This window comes from Lethenteron reissneri, chromosome 28 (genome assembly GCF_015708825.2).
Source record: "Lethenteron reissneri isolate LAM-NWPU_2019-01 chromosome 28, ASM1570882v1, whole genome shotgun sequence".
Lineage (NCBI taxonomy): Eukaryota > Metazoa > Chordata > Hyperoartia > Petromyzontiformes > Petromyzontidae > Lethenteron > Lethenteron reissneri.
Window position 1 is genome coordinate 2,955,893 of NC_083806.1, and position 17,646 is coordinate 2,973,538.

The 17,646-nt window shown below is 59.2% G+C and overlaps 1 protein-coding gene across 3 annotated transcripts; it reads left to right on the forward strand.

The window, feature by feature from the left end:
• The first annotated feature begins 14 nt into the window (after window positions 1-14).
• On the forward strand, window positions 15-4,804 carry TXNDC17 (thioredoxin domain containing 17). 3 transcript variants are annotated; one of them, XM_061561823.1, is made up of 5 exons: window positions 15-114; window positions 652-819; window positions 2,367-2,448; window positions 3,004-3,079; window positions 4,388-4,804. In XM_061561823.1, the coding sequence occupies exons 2-5, from the start codon at window positions 672-674 to the stop codon at window positions 4,454-4,456; spliced, it is 375 nt and encodes a 124-aa protein (XP_061417807.1). In that variant the 5' UTR covers window positions 15-114; window positions 652-671; the 3' UTR covers window positions 4,457-4,804. The 3 variants fall into 3 exon arrangements, with proteins under 3 accessions (XP_061417807.1, XP_061417808.1, XP_061417806.1); XM_061561824.1 differs by having other exon boundaries at window positions 103-235; XM_061561822.1 differs by lacking the exon at window positions 15-114 and adding an exon at window positions 121-260.
• The last annotated feature ends 12,842 nt before the right edge of the window (window positions 4,805-17,646 follow it).

Below are 17,646 nucleotides of genomic sequence, written 5' to 3' on the forward strand. Positions count from 1 at the left end.
CCCCCACTGCTCCCTTACCGGAAGTGGCCCAACCACGTGACGAGCTCTGGGCTCACGTGACAAGGGGAGGGGTCAAGGGTCGCGTCTGCCGCCTGCTGCTGCTGCTCCTGCCGAGTGAGTTGCTCAGGCCCCGGGGGTGGACAACCACCACAACCACCACGCCCGGCCGCCTTTGTCTCCCCAGTGGCGACGTTTCATTTGAGGCCGAGTCAACCTAGAGGAGGCCCGTGGACCGGTTAAGTTCATCGTCAGCGGTGTTGGTTCGTAGTTCACCGTGAACTCGACCGCTTTCATCAATCATCACCACGCGGCGTTGGTGTGCGGTGCTTTTTCTGCAATATTGTGCTGTCTTTTATTGGATTTTCTGTTTGCACAAAGTCACCTATTCACTTTAAGATGTTTTCTTGTTCATGTTTGAGTTTGTTTGTTTGTTGCGGTTGCACCCGATTCAAGAGCCGAATGGCTCACAGTGCCACACCTCATAATACATGAAACTTGAACTTGAACCATCGCTCGTGCCGCACCCGCGTCCCCCATCGTCGTCACGTCCCCCATCATCCCCGCGTCCCCCATCATCCCCGCGTCCCCCATCATCCCCGCGTCCCCCATCATCCCCGCGTCCCCCATCGTCGTCACGTCCCATCCCCGCAGACGCCGAGGCGGCCGCGAGGATGGCGACCTGCGAAGAGGTTCGCGTGAGCGGCCACGCCGAGTTCGCGAGCGCCGTGCGGCGGCTGCAGGGCCGCGACATCTTCGTGCTCTTCTCGGGCAGCAAAGACGCGGGCAGCGGCCAGAGTTGGTGCCCGGACTGCGTGGCGGGTGAGGAGGGGCGAGCGACTCCGAGCTGGAAGGGCGGTTTTGTCGTGGAGTTGTGGTCCCCTGGTTGAGCTGTGGTTGTCCTCTGAATGAGGTGTGGACTCCTGGTTGAGGTGTGGTTGTCCTCTGAATGAGCTGTGGCCTCCTGGTTGAGGTGTGGTTGTCTCCTGAATGAGGTGTGGCCTCCTGGTTGAGGTGTGGTTGTCTCCTGAATGAGGTGTGGCCTCCTGGTTGAGGTGTGGTTGTCTCCTGAATGAGGTGTGGTCTCCTGGTTGAGGTGTGGTTGTCTCCTGAATGAGCTGTGGCCTCCTGGTTGAGGTGTGGTTGTCTCCTGAATGAGGTGTGGTCTCCTGGTTGAGGTGTGGTTGTCTCCTGAATGAGGTGTGGCCTCCTGGTTGAGGTGTGGTTGTCTCCTGAATGAGGTGTGGCCTCCTGGTTGAGGTGTGGTTGTCGCCTGAATGAGGTGTGGTCTCCTGGTTGAGGTGTGGTTGTCTCCTGAATGAGATGTGGCCTCCTGGTTGAGGTGTGGTTGTCTCCTGAATGAGGTGTGGTCTCCTGGTTGAGGTGTGGTTGTCTCCTGAATGAGGTGTGGCCTCCTGGTTGAGGTGTGGTTGTCTCCTGAGTGAGGTGTGGCCTCCTGGTTGAGGTGTGGTTGTCTCCTGAATGAGGTGTGGCCTCCTGGTTGAGGTGTGGTTCCCTGGTGGAGGTGTGGTTGTCCCCTGAATGAGGTGTGGTCTCCTGGTTGAGGTGTGGTTCCCTGGTGGAGGTGTGGTTGTCCCCTGAATGAGGTGTGGTTCCCTGGTTGAGCTGTGGTTGTCCCCTGAATGAGGTGTGCTCTCCTGGTGGAGGTGTGGTGCTCTGGTGGAGGTGTGGTTGTCCCCTGAATGAGGTGTGGTCTCCTGGTTGAGGTGTGGTTGTCCACTGAATGAGGTGTGGTCTCCTGGTGGAGGTGTGGTGCCCTGGTGGAGGTGTGGTTGTCCCCTGAATGAGGTGTGGTCTCCTGGTTGAGGTGTGGTTGTCCCCTGAATGAGGTGTGGTCTCCTGGTGGAGGTGTGGTGCCCTGGTGGAGGTGTGGTTGTCCCCTGAATGAGGTGTGGTCTCCTGGTTGAGGTGTGGTTGTCCACTGAATGAGGTGTGGTCCCCTGGTTGAGGTGTGGTCTCCTGGTTGAGGTGTGGTCTCCTGATTGAGGTGTGGTCTCCTGGTTGAGGTGTGGACTCCTGGTTGAGGTGTGGTCTCCTGGTTGAGGTGTGGTCTCCTGATTGAGGTGTGGTCTCCTGATTGAGGTGTGGTCTCCTGGTTGAGGTGTGGACTCCTGGTTGAGGTGTGGTCTCCTGATTGAGGTGTGGTGGTTGCCTGGATGAAGTATGGTCCTTTGAGGTGTGGTCTCCTGGATGAGGTACACTCTGGTTGAGGTGTGGTCTCCTGGATGAGGTACACTCTGGTTGAGGTGTGGTCTCCTGGATGAGGTACACTCTGGTTGAGGTGTGGTCTCCTGGATGAGGTACACTCTGGTTGAGATGTGGCTGTGTTTTCCATGCGGTGCGAGCAGCCGAGCCCGTGGTGCGTGGCGCACTGAACACTCTCCCAGAAGGAGCCGTCTTCATCTACTGCGAAGTGGGCGACCGTACATAGTAAGGGCTCTCTTGCCACTTGTTTCACATGGCGCACACCCATTGGGCACGCTGCACTCTTGCAGCATTATTTTAGAAATGCTGCTGCGGGAAGTTGGTAGCCGTAGCACGAGCCGTGTTGGCTAGGCGGTGGGCAGCAGAGGACAGCACAGCACAATCCATTTTACGGTGCTTATTTGCTCAATTTATGCTCCCCACCTTGAACTAATATTGACCGGCTATGTTAAGAAGAATGTTTAAATAACGCCTCAAACTCGTCCGGTGTGGAGAGGTTCTCGTCCAGCAGTTGATTTACAGATAGGTGCAACCCATTCTTAACGCCCTCTGTCATATCTTGCCATGCATAGTTATGCTCTGATAATTTTCAACCATTATCTTGCCCTTGGACTCGAAACCTGATGCTAATTATTATTCAGAGCAGCACTGTTTTTTTTCTCTCACTGCAGCCCAAACAGCTCAGGGCATCTCCATGAGCACCAACACTGCCCACTGCCTGTTAATTGCAGCGCTGATCGGCAGTGAATCTCACAGCCCGTGCCGTGTTTGCTCCCACAGCTGGAAGAATAAAGACAACGAGTTCCGGAAGCAGCTGCAGTTGACGGCTGTGCCCACACTGCTCAAGTACGGCTCGGTGAGGAACTTCTGCACCGCTCAGGGGCTCATCCGGGGTCCCAAGCTAGTACTTTACTGCGTGTAGCCTATTGGCTTTGCTGGCCGCATTGATGGGTCATCTGTACACAAAGATAGCGGGATACAATTCCACCAAACACATATCTAGCTTAAACCAGCCACGAGAATGCATACACAGCTAGCACAACATTGTGGCCCATATGGGGCCTAATTTCTCACTCAATATTTTCCTGGTCGCTGGGAAACTAGAGTAGACATCTTCTTGGTTCTTTCGGTAAAGTCACGTAGAAGGGAAATAATAAAATAATAACAATAAAACATAATAAAATAATTCTCACGACGTTTCGGCCACAACGCAAGCAGCCGTCCTCAGGTGAAGAACAGGTCTGTCGGAAAGACAGCGTCTGAATGGGCACCAACAGGCTTGGCAGCGTATATTTAAGCTGGGTTGGAGGGGGAAGGGGTGCCTTGACAAAGGAATTTGCATATCAAGAGGAATTTTGCATATTTATGGTAAATGCAGATATGGGATTAGTTAGCATTAGAAGAAGTTACAGCAGCAGAGGTTAGTGTAAATATACGCTGCCAAGCCTGGTGGTGCCCATTCATACGCTGTCTTTCCAACAGACCTGTTCTTCACCTGAGGACGGCTGTTTGCGTTGTGGCCGAAACGTCGTGAGAATTATTTTATTATGTTTATTGTTATTATTTTATTATTTCCCTTCTACGTGACTTTACCAAAAGAACCAAGAAGATGAATCCCTGCAGTCACGAAAGCTTTAAATCGAAATTTAGAGTAGACATGTCGCTAGTAACCACAAGCATAGCGTGAGGTATGCTAGATGTGGTTTGCCAGATGTGGAAATATTTTCTGATTCACCGATCCAGAGAGATGCAGCGAAAATTAAACCTTAAGCTCACATGTAATAGAAAGTGTCCCTTAATTGCCCTGGAAATGTTTGTTTTGAGAATGGTGCTGAATTGGGATGTTTAGTCACTTCCATAAACGAGTTGCTTCATGTGGGAAGAAACCGGAAAACCCAAACTTATGAGGGGGTAATACATCTCCACGCAGATGAATTCGAGAATTCACTGCTATGCTGCCATCTCCTGACCACCTCACAGCCCAAGCCGATAAAACCTGGCATTCTCAGGCAGACTCCCAATCAAGGTTCTGACTCGACCCATCTTTAGCTTCGGAGATCGAATTAGATTGTGCACATTCAGGGTGACGTGGTTCTATGCCTTGAGGTGGCATCCCTGGTCCCCATGTCGAACCGTAACTCACCCCCACTGCTGTGATCCTCAGCCGCAGAAGCTGGTGGAGGAAGAGTGCCTCAAGCCTGAACTTGTGTCCATGCTGTTCTCCGAGGACTGAGCACCACCAGAATGTTCACTACAAGATCACGCCTGGTGCCAACACCATCCATTCCACAGCAACACCTGCCAGTTGCTCAACTGTTAGAATGTCTGAACACTAGAAATTAAAGATTGCACTAAGTTTTGTCAGTTTGATCAGTGAGAGGCCTTCACGTACTTTAATTGGTAAATGTTGAATGTGGTGACGTAATATTTCACGGAATGTCTTGGTTAATGCATTGCAAAGATACTGGATATATCATAAATCGCATCTGGTCATGCAAATCCACGTTTCAAGCACGACAACCAGACCCTCAGTAATATGCTTGTAAAGATGCATCGATTAAAATTGATTCTTACCCATGTATCTCAAGTGTGCAGAGATTTAGTATTTTGTGTTTGTACCTTATCGGTTCATGTGACACCAGCAGCTGCTCGAGGCGCTACATTCTCCACAATGTAAAAATATAATCCCAAGTCATGTATTTATGTATGTTGAATTTCTTTGGCACCATACGTAGCCAACTGCACTAATCGGAGGTGGTATGATACACTCATATCACGACCTCGAATCATGACAATTTATCGAATGGTGAGAGGGAAGCGAAATGTTATATGGCTACTTGCCTACAAGGCCACATCCATGGTAACCAAAGTGCAGCACTTTGTGTAACCACTTCAATACAAGAGGCTCCGTTTCCCCGCATATGTCAACCACCAACCGCCTCGTACTGTATGTGTGGGGGTCGCTAGCCCCCGAAATCCCTCCCTCGATAATGCTAACGGCCGGGCTAGCATCATCAATCGCCCCCCCGCTGCTAAGCGAACCGCTGCTAAGTTCCTCACCCATGGTGTGGGAGCCGTCGCCCGAGGGTTCCACTCCACCGCGGGTCCGCGTAGCAGGCATGGTTAATTACGTACGCGCACACCCACACACACAGCTCTGTACGGCACTCACTCTTGCGCTTCTCTGCGCCGCGCTGGCCGCTCACGTTACAATCGCGCACCTGGGGTACGCCGATTACGCACGCCGCGAGCTTACGCACACACAGTACCACACGCGTCCCCACACGCAACCCGCGCGCTCAGCTCCGCGCAGCGCTCACTCACGTGGCGAACCACTGTGCACACAGCGCCCCCACACGCTCACACTGCACGACAAGATCACGCGAGACCACGCTTCGCTATTAATGATTTATTATATGCCACCTGCGAATTGATGTTGAATCAGTGAGTCGACGAGGCTGGCCTATTCCACTAAACCTGTACCTATTCCCTATTTATCGGCTATGATTCTAATTCCCCTTCTTACTCACTGTTAAGTGTCCACGGCGGTCCGCTGATCCTTGTGTTAACCGCGTGCCTCGGTGCGTCGCACGGACGTTCGGGTCGCTGGCTCGAGCTGCGTCTGGTCGCCTGGCGCTGGAGTAAGAGCGCGATTTCCCCTCTGCGCTCCTCTATTTATCCTCCCTACCTCCAAAGGGGATGCTGCGCTGAACAATGGGCTCGTGCACCCCAAGCCCGCGCACGGCAGTCCCCAGGCGCTGTTGATATGCTAATCAGTGTGCTGCGTGCAAGGCGTAAATCCTAATTACTCCCTTACCCTTCCTAACAATGGGGCTTGCGCGCTCAAGCGCAATTATCCCAACCCTCCATGACTATGCGCAACAGCCCCTGTGACCCCGCTATTCATGCTGTCCCGTGCCTCCCCTGCTTGCCCCGTCGACTCGTGGGGGTGTGTGTGGGGGGAAATGCGCCTCAACCGCGGTGGCCGAATGCCCCACGCCGCGACCATACCATATTAAGGCCGGCAGCAGCGCCGCGGTACCACGTAGCACGGGGGAGGTCATCCAATTCCCTGATCGCCGGAAACCGTGAGAATTAATCCCGATAAGGGTCTCTCGGATAAAAACCGGTCGATCGGGTAACCTTCCCTTCCAGCTCTATGGGGGGGGGGGGGGGATGCGTGCGGGTGTGTGCTTATGTGGGGCGGGTGATTGGGGGCAGTGCGGTGGGGGAAGCCGGGCGGCTCCCTGGCTCGGCAGAGCGGCCCCGTCGCTGTGGCACCACATAGCCCCCCGGGGTGCCAGTCCCCGTCCCGGGTTGACTTGAGCACCTCGCCTGGGTTGCCCCCACGAGGTATCGCCGCGGGGTCCGCGGGATTCGCCCGGCCCTTGTGGTTGGCCTCGGGGGTGGCGGCTCCGTCTCCTGGGGCTCCGGCGGTGGTCTCCTCCTCCATTCCAACGGCTCCCCTCGGCCCCTGGCACCTGCGGGCTGGGGAACAAACTCAGAGGCGGTGGGGTTTAAGGGTCGCCGTCCTCGTCGCCCCCGGCCCCGCCCGGGGCCCCTCGGAGCCCGGGGCTCCGTGGGGCCCATGTACTGCGCGAGGCCCCCGGGCACGGGGGGTGGGGGGACCCCGGGGTTTCGGGGTACTTGGACGGCGGGGCTCCCCCCCTCGGGGGCTGCTCGCCACGGCTTCAGTCGGCGGATGTTGACCACCATCTCCCGGCCCCTCTCTCCTCCCTGAATCAGCACCGTCCATGGTGAGATCTGCCGTCTCACAATCCAGGGTCCTCGCCAGTAGGTGGTCAGCTTCCCCACCTGTCCGGCACCGACGCGGGGAGTGTACAGCCACACCTCGGAGCCCGCAGTGTAGAAGGGGGGCTCCATACGGGGTCGGGCGCCCTGCTCTTGCCGCTGGTGCGCGGCCTCTCCGTGCGGGCAGGCTCGGCCCCTGGCCCCTCGCAGGGTCTCCAGCAAGTACTCCACGGGGTGGCTCCCTTCCTCCCGTTGCGGCGGAGGAACACCGAACAGCAGATCTGCGGGCAGGCGAGACTCGCGACCAAACATCATTAGGAACGGGGTCTGTCCTGTAGAGGTGTGAACGGCGGTGGTGTAGGCGAACAGGGCATAGGGAAGGTGTTCGTCCCAGTCCTGTTGATTCGCGGCCGCCATGCGTTTAAGCTTCCCGGCCAGAGTCTGGTTCATCCTCTCTACCATCCCGTTCGCCTGGGGGTGATACGCCGTGGTTCGGTCCTTCTGGATCCCGAACTCTCGGCACAGCGCCTGAAATAGTTCGGCCTCGAATTCACTACCCTGGTCGGTAATGACTCGTTCGGGGATCCCGCACTTAAGTACGTAGTTTTCCACGAAGGCCCGGGCCACTACAAGGGCTGTTTTATCCGGGATAGCCACCGCCACGGGGTAGCGGGTGAAGTATTCCACCGCTACGAGAATATACCGGTTGCCCCGGTGGGATCGTGGAAAGGGCCCCTGCAGGTCGATTCCGACCAACTGATTCGTCCGACTGACTCGGAACGGCCTCAGGGGTACCTGGTACCTCGCCGGCTTTTGCCCACACTGCTGACAGGCCCGGCAGCCCTGCACCCAGGCGGCCACATCTTGTGCCAATTTGGGCCAGAGATACTGGCGACGCAGGGTCTCTCGAGTGCGTCGTTCCCCATCGTGGCCCCCGAGTGGGTGGTCATGCACCAGCCGTAGCAGCTGGGGTCGCACCTGGGCAGGAACACAGATGCACCCCGGCTGGCCGGCCTCGGTTAACTCCCGTACCACTCCGTTCCGCACACACAACCGGGCATACAAACCGCTCCAGGGTCCTGGTAGGGCGCTCTTTTCCTCCCGCAGTGCCACCTCCACTGCCGCCAGATCCGGATCTCGCTGCTGGGTCTGTCTCAGCTGCTCGTCGTTTAGGCCCGGGAAGGCGCAGCCGACGTCCTCCTGGATCCGTCCAATCGGGTCCCGAGCCGCGGGTCCCGCGCTTGCCGGGCGGTCGACGGGATCCTCAGTGCCACCTGTGAGGGTTTCCGTGGCGCACACTGCCCTCTCTCTCGCTGGGGGGGGGTCAGTGGCCGCGGCCTCTCGGAGGTCCGTTGCCTGCCGGCAGCGTCCCCCCGTGAAACACGGGCAGGCCTCCTCCGCCCTCGTCTCGGCGTACACCGTGGGTCGCCTCGACAAGGCGTCCGCGTTTGCATGCGTCCGGCCAGCCCGATACTCGATTTGCAGGTTGTACTCCTGCAACTGCGCCAACCACCGGGCCATCTGCCCCCGCGGCTCCTTGAATGTAAGCAGAAACTGCAGAGCATAATGGTCAGTGCGTACGCGACATCTCCTGCCGTACAAATACGGCCGGAACTGTTTGCATGCGAAAATCACGGCGTACAACTCTTGGCGGGTCACGCAATAGTTCAGTTCGGCCCCACTCAAGGTCCGGCTGGCGTACGCGATGACTCGTTCCGTCCCATCCTGTACCTGTGACAACACCGCGCCCAGCCCGCTGCTGCAGGCGTCGGTGTCCAAAATAAAATCGGTGGTAAAATCGGGGAAAGCGAGGGTGGGGGCGTGGGTGAGGTGGTCTTTGAGAGTGGTGAAGGCCGTCTGGCAGGCCCCCGTCCACTGATAGGGGTGCTTAGGGGAGGTGAGTTGGGTGAGGGGGCGTGCAATCTCGCTGAATCCCTTTACAAATCGACGATAATAGGTGGCGAGCCCCAAAAATGATCTGATCTCCGTCAGATTCCTTGGCCGTGGCCACTCCACTACGGCGCGTACCTTCTCCGGATCGGTGCGCACGCCTGCCTCGCTGACGCGATGCCCGAGGTACCCCACCTCGCGTTGTGCGATGTAACACTTACGTGGCTTGAGCTTGAGATGAGCCGCTCGCAGTCGCTGGAACACCTCTCGAAGCCTGGACCAATGCTCAGACAAAGATCTACTGAACACTATCACATCGTCCAAGTAAATCAGGCACTGTTCCCACTGCAAGCCCCGCATCACCAACTCCATCAACCGCTGGAACGTCGCGGGCGCGTTAGTGAGTCCGAACGGCAACACTCGAAACTCAAACAGGCCCATCGGGGTGGTGAATGCTGTTTTTGGCCGATCCTCCTCCGTCATCTCCACCTGCCAGTAACCGGACGCCAGATCGAGGGTGGAAAAATACCGCGCTCCTGCGAGACTGTCGAAGGTGTCGTCGATGCGAGGTATGGGGAAGGCATCGCCGAGCGTGACTGCGTTTAGTTTACGGTAATCGACGCAGAACCGGGTTGACCCATCCTTTTTCGTTACTAGTACCACCGGGGCTGACCAGGGGCTCGCCGAGGGCTGAATTATGTTATCGCGAAGCATGTCCCCAACTGCCTCTTTGATTTGGGCGCGTTCGGGTGCGCCCACTCGGTACGCAGGGAGTTTGATGGGTCGGGCTGCACCGGTGTCAATTTGATGCTTAACAAGGTCGGTCCGACCCACGTCCGAGTCGTGTTCGCTGAACACGTCGGCATACTCCCGCAGTAACTCGCGCAGCCGATCGGCCTCTCCCTTAGGTAAGTCCGCCCATGGTACATGTAACGCGTCGAGCAGGGGAACGACCTCGGCTCGGGGAGTCGGGCCGACTCGCCAGGCCAGGTCCTGCTCACCCTCAGGACGACCGGGGTCCTCAGCCCAGAGTGCGAACACCGAGTCGTTAGAGTGGCGTGCGTGCAGGGGGTGTACTGTGGCTATCGGGGTGCGCCGTCGCAGTATCGCGGGGGTATTGTGGGGGTTAAACATCCGCATAAACAATCGGTCCCCATCTGCGTTTACCAACGTGGCGGATCCCACAACCCCATACCGTTTTGCCAACTCCGGGTGAGGAGTTAGCATTACCTCCCCTGATGGTCGGAGCGCGGGGTCGGTGGGGGATGTTGCCACCGGCACCAGCATCTCGGTGAGCGGGCCGATGGTGACTGCCGTCGCCAGGATAGCGGCCACAGGTGCAAAGCGGCGGCGCGTTGGTTCTCGTCCCAGGAACGGTATCCGCTCGCCGTTGCTCTCCATGGTGGCGCATCGCTGGCGGGGTTGCACGTTGAGTCCCAACCGTTCTAGGAGGTCGGTGCCTGCGATACACTCGTGACACAACGCACTCGACACGTAGAACTCCTGCGTGCACACCTGGCTGCCTATGCGGACCTCTAGGGTGGCTCTCCCCAGCAGCCCCATTCCGGCTCCGCTCGCAGTGTGCAGCGCGCGGTCCGGGGCCTGCAGGTGACGCACGTCGACCCCGATCGCGCTGCAGTGCGCTGCGCTCACGAGCGAGGCCACCGCCCCCGTGTCCAGTAGGATGCGGGTACGCACTCCGTTTACCTCCCCTTCCACCAGCGACGTGGCCCCCGTGATCCCCGCCACCAGCTCCCGCAGCCAGTCGCCAGGAGTCACCGTTTCTGTGGGCGTTGTTGCTGGAACCTGTGTGGAGATCACTCGCTCGCCATTATTCTCATTATCGTCTATCTGTATCGGGACCGCGTCGATTGCACCCCTAGTTGGTCCGCTCTCTAGGGGGCGTTGGAGTTTAACCCCCCGCGTCTGTCTCGCTCGGGTGATTTCAGGACAGTCCCTCACTAGATGCCCTCGGCGATCGCACATATAACATGCCCGGGGAGGGGGGGCGGCTCCGTAGCGGGTCCCCTGTCCGCTCCCTCTCCCAGTACGCAGTTGTCCCAAATCGGCCTCTAATTGGGACACCCTCCCGGCTAGTCCCCCTACTGTCGAGCGTAGTTCACCCATCTCAGACTGGAGGGTCTTCATATTTTTATTTGCGTCCTCGCGTACCTGGTTTACCTGGCCGGAGACATCCTTTATACCCGTTTGTATACCGGCAACCCATCCCGGGGTTGTCTCGCGGGACACTGGAGGCTCTCTTTCCCGGCCCCTTACCTTCCTCGCGAGCTCCTGTTCCTCCTCCTCGTCTTCCGAGAGCAGGCTCGCAATGGCGCGCTCTCGTCCCAGCCCCCGGAGCTGCGCGCGTTCGCTGTGAATTCTTTCACACTTACGTGCGCGCTCGACAAGGGTGTTAAAGGGAAGACGTGGGCAGCTCATGTCTGGCTGCCACCACGCCGTGCGAGACAGGTACCGCTGGATTTTCTCGGCGGCCAGTTCCTCAATAACATCAGTTGCGTACCCCGGGCGTGCGATCTTTATTAACTCGCGCACATCCTCGGCGTAATCACGTAGATCTTCGCCAGGTTGGCGCCGGCGCGCCTCTAAGGCCGATTTTGCTTCCTCCTCGTCACGCGTGCCAAAGCGCTGATCGAGTCGGTGCATCAGCTCCTCTAGCTGTGTCTGTGCGCTCGCGGGTAACGCTTCTACAAAATCGGCTGCCCGCCCATCAAGATTCATATTAAGTTGACGTACTGCCTGCGCGTCCGTCCATCCATTAATTTCCTTGGCCCCTAAGAGATTGCGGGCGAATGCCTTCCACGAAGGGGCCCCCCGGCCGGTAAATATTAGTCTTATTTTAGCGTGAGGTAACGCGGGGGTCCGTACCGCTTCCGACACCAATTTGTGGGGGTCGCTAGCCCCCGAAATCCCTCCCTCGATAATGCTAACGGCCGGGCTAGCATCATCAATCGCCCCCCCGCTGCTAAGCGAACCGCTGCTAAGTTCCTCACCCATGGTGTGGGAGCCGTCGCCCGAGGGTTCCACTCCACCGCGGGTCCGCGTAGCAGGCATGGTTAATTACGTACGCGCACACCCACACACACAGCTCTGTACGGCACTCACTCTTGCGCTTCTCTGCGCCGCGCTGGCCGCTCACGTTACAATCGCGCACCTGGGGTACGCCGATTACGCACGCCGCGAGCTTACGCACACACAGTACCACACGCGTCCCCACACGCAACCCGCGCGCTCAGCTCCGCGCAGCGCTCACTCACGTGGCGAACCACTGTGCACACAGCGCCCCCACACGCTCACACTGCACGACAAGATCACGCGAGACCACGCTTCGCTATTAATGATTTATTATATGCCACCTGCGAATTGATGTTGGGGCTGCTGGGGGTCCGCGGGATTCGCCCGGCCCTTGTGGTTGGCCTCGGGGGTGGCGGCTCCGTCTCCTGGGGCTCCGGCGGTGGTCTCCTCCTCCATTCCAACGGCTCCCCTCGGCCCCTGGCACCTGCGGGCTGGGGAACAAACTCAGAGGCGGTGGGGTTTAAGGGTCGCCGTCCTCGTCGCCCCCGGCCCCGCCCGGGGCCCCTCGGAGCCCGGGGCTCCGTGGGGCCCATGTACTGCGCGAGGCCCCCGGGCACGGGGGGTGGGGGGACCCCGGGGTTTCGGGGTACTTGGACGGCGGGGCTCCCCCCCTCGGGGGCTGCTCGCCACGGCTTCAGTCGGCGGATGTTGACCACCATCTCCCGGCCCCTCTCTCCTCCCTGAATCAGCACCGTCCATGGTGAGATCTGCCGTCTCACAATCCAGGGTCCTCGCCAGTAGGTGGTCAGCTTCCCCACCTGTCCGGCACCGACGCGGGGAGTGTACAGCCACACCTCGGAGCCCGCAGTGTAGAAGGGGGGCTCCATACGGGGTCGGGCGCCCTGCTCTTGCCGCTGGTGCGCGGCCTCTCCGTGCGGGCAGGCTCGGCCCCTGGCCCCTCGCAGGGTCTCCAGCAAGTACTCCACGGGGTGGCTCCCTTCCTCCCGTTGCGGCGGAGGAACACCGAACAGCAGATCTGCGGGCAGGCGAGACTCGCGACCAAACATCATTAGGAACGGGGTCTGTCCTGTAGAGGTGTGAACGGCGGTGGTGTAGGCGAACAGGGCATAGGGAAGGTGTTCGTCCCAGTCCTGTTGATTCGCGGCCGCCATGCGTTTAAGCTTCCCGGCCAGAGTCTGGTTCATCCTCTCTACCATCCCGTTCGCCTGGGGGTGATACGCCGTGGTTCGGTCCTTCTGGATCCCGAACTCTCGGCACAGCGCCTGAAATAGTTCGGCCTCGAATTCACTACCCTGGTCGGTAATGACTCGTTCGGGGATCCCGCACTTAAGTACGTAGTTTTCCACGAAGGCCCGGGCCACTACAAGGGCTGTTTTATCCGGGATAGCCACCGCCACGGGGTAGCGGGTGAAGTATTCCACCGCTACGAGAATATACCGGTTGCCCCGGTGGGATCGTGGAAAGGGCCCCTGCAGGTCGATTCCGACCAACTGATTCGTCCGACTGACTCGGAACGGCCTCAGGGGTACCTGGTACCTCGCCGGCTTTTGCCCACACTGCTGACAGGCCCGGCAGCCCTGCACCCAGGCGGCCACATCTTGTGCCAATTTGGGCCAGAGATACTGGCGACGCAGGGTCTCTCGAGTGCGTCGTTCCCCATCGTGGCCCCCGAGTGGGTGGTCATGCACCAGCCGTAGCAGCTGGGGTCGCACCTGGGCAGGAACACAGATGCACCCCGGCTGGCCGGCCTCGGTTAACTCCCGTACCACTCCGTTCCGCACACACAACCGGGCATACAAACCGCTCCAGGGTCCTGGTAGGGCGCTCTTTTCCTCCCGCAGTGCCACCTCCACTGCCGCCAGATCCGGATCTCGCTGCTGGGTCTGTCTCAGCTGCTCGTCGTTTAGGCCCGGGAAGGCGCAGCCGACGTCCTCCTGGATCCGTCCAATCGGGTCCCGAGCCGCGGGTCCCGCGCTTGCCGGGCGGTCGACAGGATCCTCAGTGCCACCTGTGAGGGTTTCCGTGGCGCACACTGCCCTCTCTCTCGCTGGGGGGGGGTCAGTGGCCGCGGCCTCTCGGGGGTCCGTTGCCTGCCGGCAGCGTCCCCCCGTGAAACACGGGCAGGCCTCCTCCGCCCTCGTCTCGGCGTACACCGTGGGTCGCCTCGACAAGGCGTCCGCGTTTGCATGCGTCCGGCCAGCCCGATACTCGATTTGCAGGTTGTACTCCTGCAACTGCGCCAACCACCGGGCCATCTGCCCCCGCGGCTCCTTGAATGTAAGCAGAAACTGCAGAGCATAATGGTCAGTGCGTACGCGACATCTCCTGCCGTACAAATACGGCCGGAACTGTTTGCATGCGAAAATCACGGCGTACAACTCTTGGCGGGTCACGCAATAGTTCAGTTCGGCCCCACTCAAGGTCCGGCTGGCGTACGCGATGACTCGTTCCGTCCCATCCTGTACCTGTGACAACACCGCGCCCAGCCCGCTGCTGCAGGCGTCGGTGTCCAAAATAAAATCGGTGGTAAAATCGGGGAAAGCGAGGGTGGGGGCGTGGGTGAGGTGGTCTTTGAGAGTGGTGAAGGCCGTCTGGCAGGCCCCCGTCCACTGATAGGGGTGCTTAGGGGAGGTGAGTTGGGTGAGGGGGCGTGCAATCTCGCTGAATCCCTTTACAAATCGACGATAATAGGTGGCGAGCCCCAAAAATGATCTGATCTCCGTCAGATTCCTTGGCCGTGGCCACTCCACTACGGCGCGTACCTTCTCCGGATCGGTGCGCACGCCTGCCTCGCTGACGCGATGCCCGAGGTACCCCACCTCGCGTTGTGCGATGTAACACTTACGTGGCTTGAGCTTGAGATGAGCCGCTCGCAGTCGCTGGAACACCTCTCGAAGCCTGGACCAATGCTCAGACAAAGATCTACTGAACACTATCACATCGTCCAAGTAAATCAGGCACTGTTCCCACTGCAAGCCCCGCATCACCAACTCCATCAACCGCTGGAACGTCGCGGGCGCGTTAGTGAGTCCGAACGGCAACACTCGAAACTCAAACAGGCCCATCGGGGTGGTGAATGCTGTTTTTGGCCGATCCTCCTCCGTCATCTCCACCTGCCAGTAACCGGACGCCAGATCGAGGGTGGAAAAATACCGCGCTCCTGCGAGACTGTCGAAGGTGTCGTCGATGCGAGGTATGGGGAAGGCATCGCCGAGCGTGACTGCGTTTAGTTTACGGTAATCGACGCAGAACCGGGTTGACCCATCCTTTTTCGTTACTAGTACCACCGGGGCTGACCAGGGGCTCGCCGAGGGCTGAATTATGTTATCGCGAAGCATGTCCCCAACTGCCTCTTTGATTTGGGCGCGTTCGGGTGCGCCCACTCGGTACGCAGGGAGTTTGATGGGTCGGGCTGCACCGGTGTCAATTTGATGCTTAACAAGGTCGGTCCGACCCACGTCCGAGTCGTGTTCGCTGAACACGTCGGCATACTCCCGCAGTAACTCGCGCAGCCGATCGGCCTCTCCCTTAGGTAAGTCCGCCCATGGTACATGTAACGCGTCGAGCAGGGGAACGACCTCGGCTCGGGGAGTCGGGCCGACTCGCCAGGCCAGGTCCTGCTCACCCTCAGGACGACCGGGGTCCTCAGCCCAGAGTGCGAACACCGAGTCGTTAGAGTGGCGTGCGTGCAGGGGGTGTACTGTGGCTATCGGGGTGCGCCGTCGCAGTATCGCGGGGGTATTGTGGGGGTTAAACATCCGCATAAACAATCGGTCCCCATCTGCGTTTACCAACGTGGCGGATCCCACAACCCCATACCGTTTTGCCAACTCCGGGTGAGGAGTTAGCATTACCTCCCCTGATGGTCGGAGCGCGGGGTCGGTGGGGGATGTTGCCACCGGCACCAGCATCTCGGTGAGCGGGCCGATGGTGACTGCCGTCGCCAGGATAGCGGCCACAGGTGCAAAGCGGCGGCGCGTTGGTTCTCGTCCCAGGAACGGTATCCGCTCGCCGTTGCTCTCCATGGTGGCGCATCGCTGGCGGGGTTGCACGTTGAGTCCCAACCGTTCTAGGAGGTCGGTGCCTGCGATACACTCGTGACACAACGCACTCGACACGTAGAACTCCTGCGTGCACACCTGGCTGCCTATGCGGACCTCTAGGGTGGCTCTCCCCAGCAGCCCCATTCCGGCTCCGCTCGCAGTGTGCAGCGCGCGGTCCGGGGCCTGCAGGTGACGCACGTCGACCCCGATCGCGCTGCAGTGCGCTGCGCTCACGAGCGAGGCCACCGCCCCCGTGTCCAGTAGGATGCGGGTACGCACTCCGTTTACCTCCCCTTCCACCAGCGACGTGGCCCCCGTGATCCCCGCCACCAGCTCCCGCAGCCAGTCGCCAGGAGTCACCGTTTCTGTGGGCGTTGTTGCTGGAACCTGTGTGGAGATCACTCGCTCGCCATTATTCTCATTATCGTCTATCTGTATCGGGACCGCGTCGATTGCACCCCTAGTTGGTCCGCTCTCTAGGGGGCGTTGGAGTTTAACCCCCCGCGTCTGTCTCGCTCGGGTGATTTCAGGACAGTCCCTCACTAGATGCCCTCGGCGATCGCACATATAACATGCCCGGGGAGGGGGGGCGGCTCCGTAGCGGGTCCCCTGTCCGCTCCCTCTCCCAGTACGCAGTTGTCCCAAATCGGCCTCTAATTGGGACACCCTCCCGGCTAGTCCCCCTACTGTCGAGCGTAGTTCACCCATCTCAGACTGGAGGGTCTTCATATTTTTATTTGCGTCCTCGCGTACCTGGTTTACCTGGCCGGAGACATCCTTTATACCCGTTTGTATACCGGCAACCCATCCCGGGGTTGTCTCGCGGGACACTGGAGGCTCTCTTTCCCGGCCCCTTACCTTCCTCGCGAGCTCCTGTTCCTCCTCCTCGTCTTCCGAGAGCAGGCTCGCAATGGCGCGCTCTCGTCCCAGCCCCCGGAGCTGCGCGCGTTCGCTGTGAATTCTTTCACACTTACGTGCGCGCTCGACAAGGGTGTTAAAGGGAAGACGTGGGCAGCTCATGTCTGGCTGCCACCACGCCGTGCGAGACAGGTACCGCTGGATTTTCTCGGCGGCCAGTTCCTCAATAACATCAGTTGCGTACCCCGGGCGTGCGATCTTTATTAACTCGCGCACATCCTCGGCGTAATCACGTAGATCTTCGCCAGGTTGGCGCCGGCGCGCCTCTAAGGCCGATTTTGCTTCCTCCTCGTCACGCGTGCCAAAGCGCTGATCGAGTCGGTGCATCAGCTCCTCTAGCTGTGTCTGTGCGCTCGCGGGTAACGCTTCTACAAAATCGGCTGCCCGCCCATCAAGATTCATATTAAGTTGACGTACTGCCTGCGCGTCCGTCCATCCATTAATTTCCTTGGCCCCTAAGAGATTGCGGGCGAATGCCTTCCACGAAGGGGCCCCCCGGCCGGTAAATATTAGTCTTATTTTAGCGTGAGGTAACGCGGGGGTCCGTACCGCTTCCGACACCAATTTGTGGGGGTCGCTAGCCCCCGAAATCCCTCCCTCGATAATGCTAACGGCCGGGCTAGCATCATCAATCGCCCCCCCGCTGCTAAGCGAACCGCTGCTAAGTTCCTCACCCATGGTGTGGGAGCCGTCGCCCGAGGGTTCCACTCCACCGCGGGTCCGCGTAGCAGGCATGGTTAATTACGTACGCGCACACCCACACACA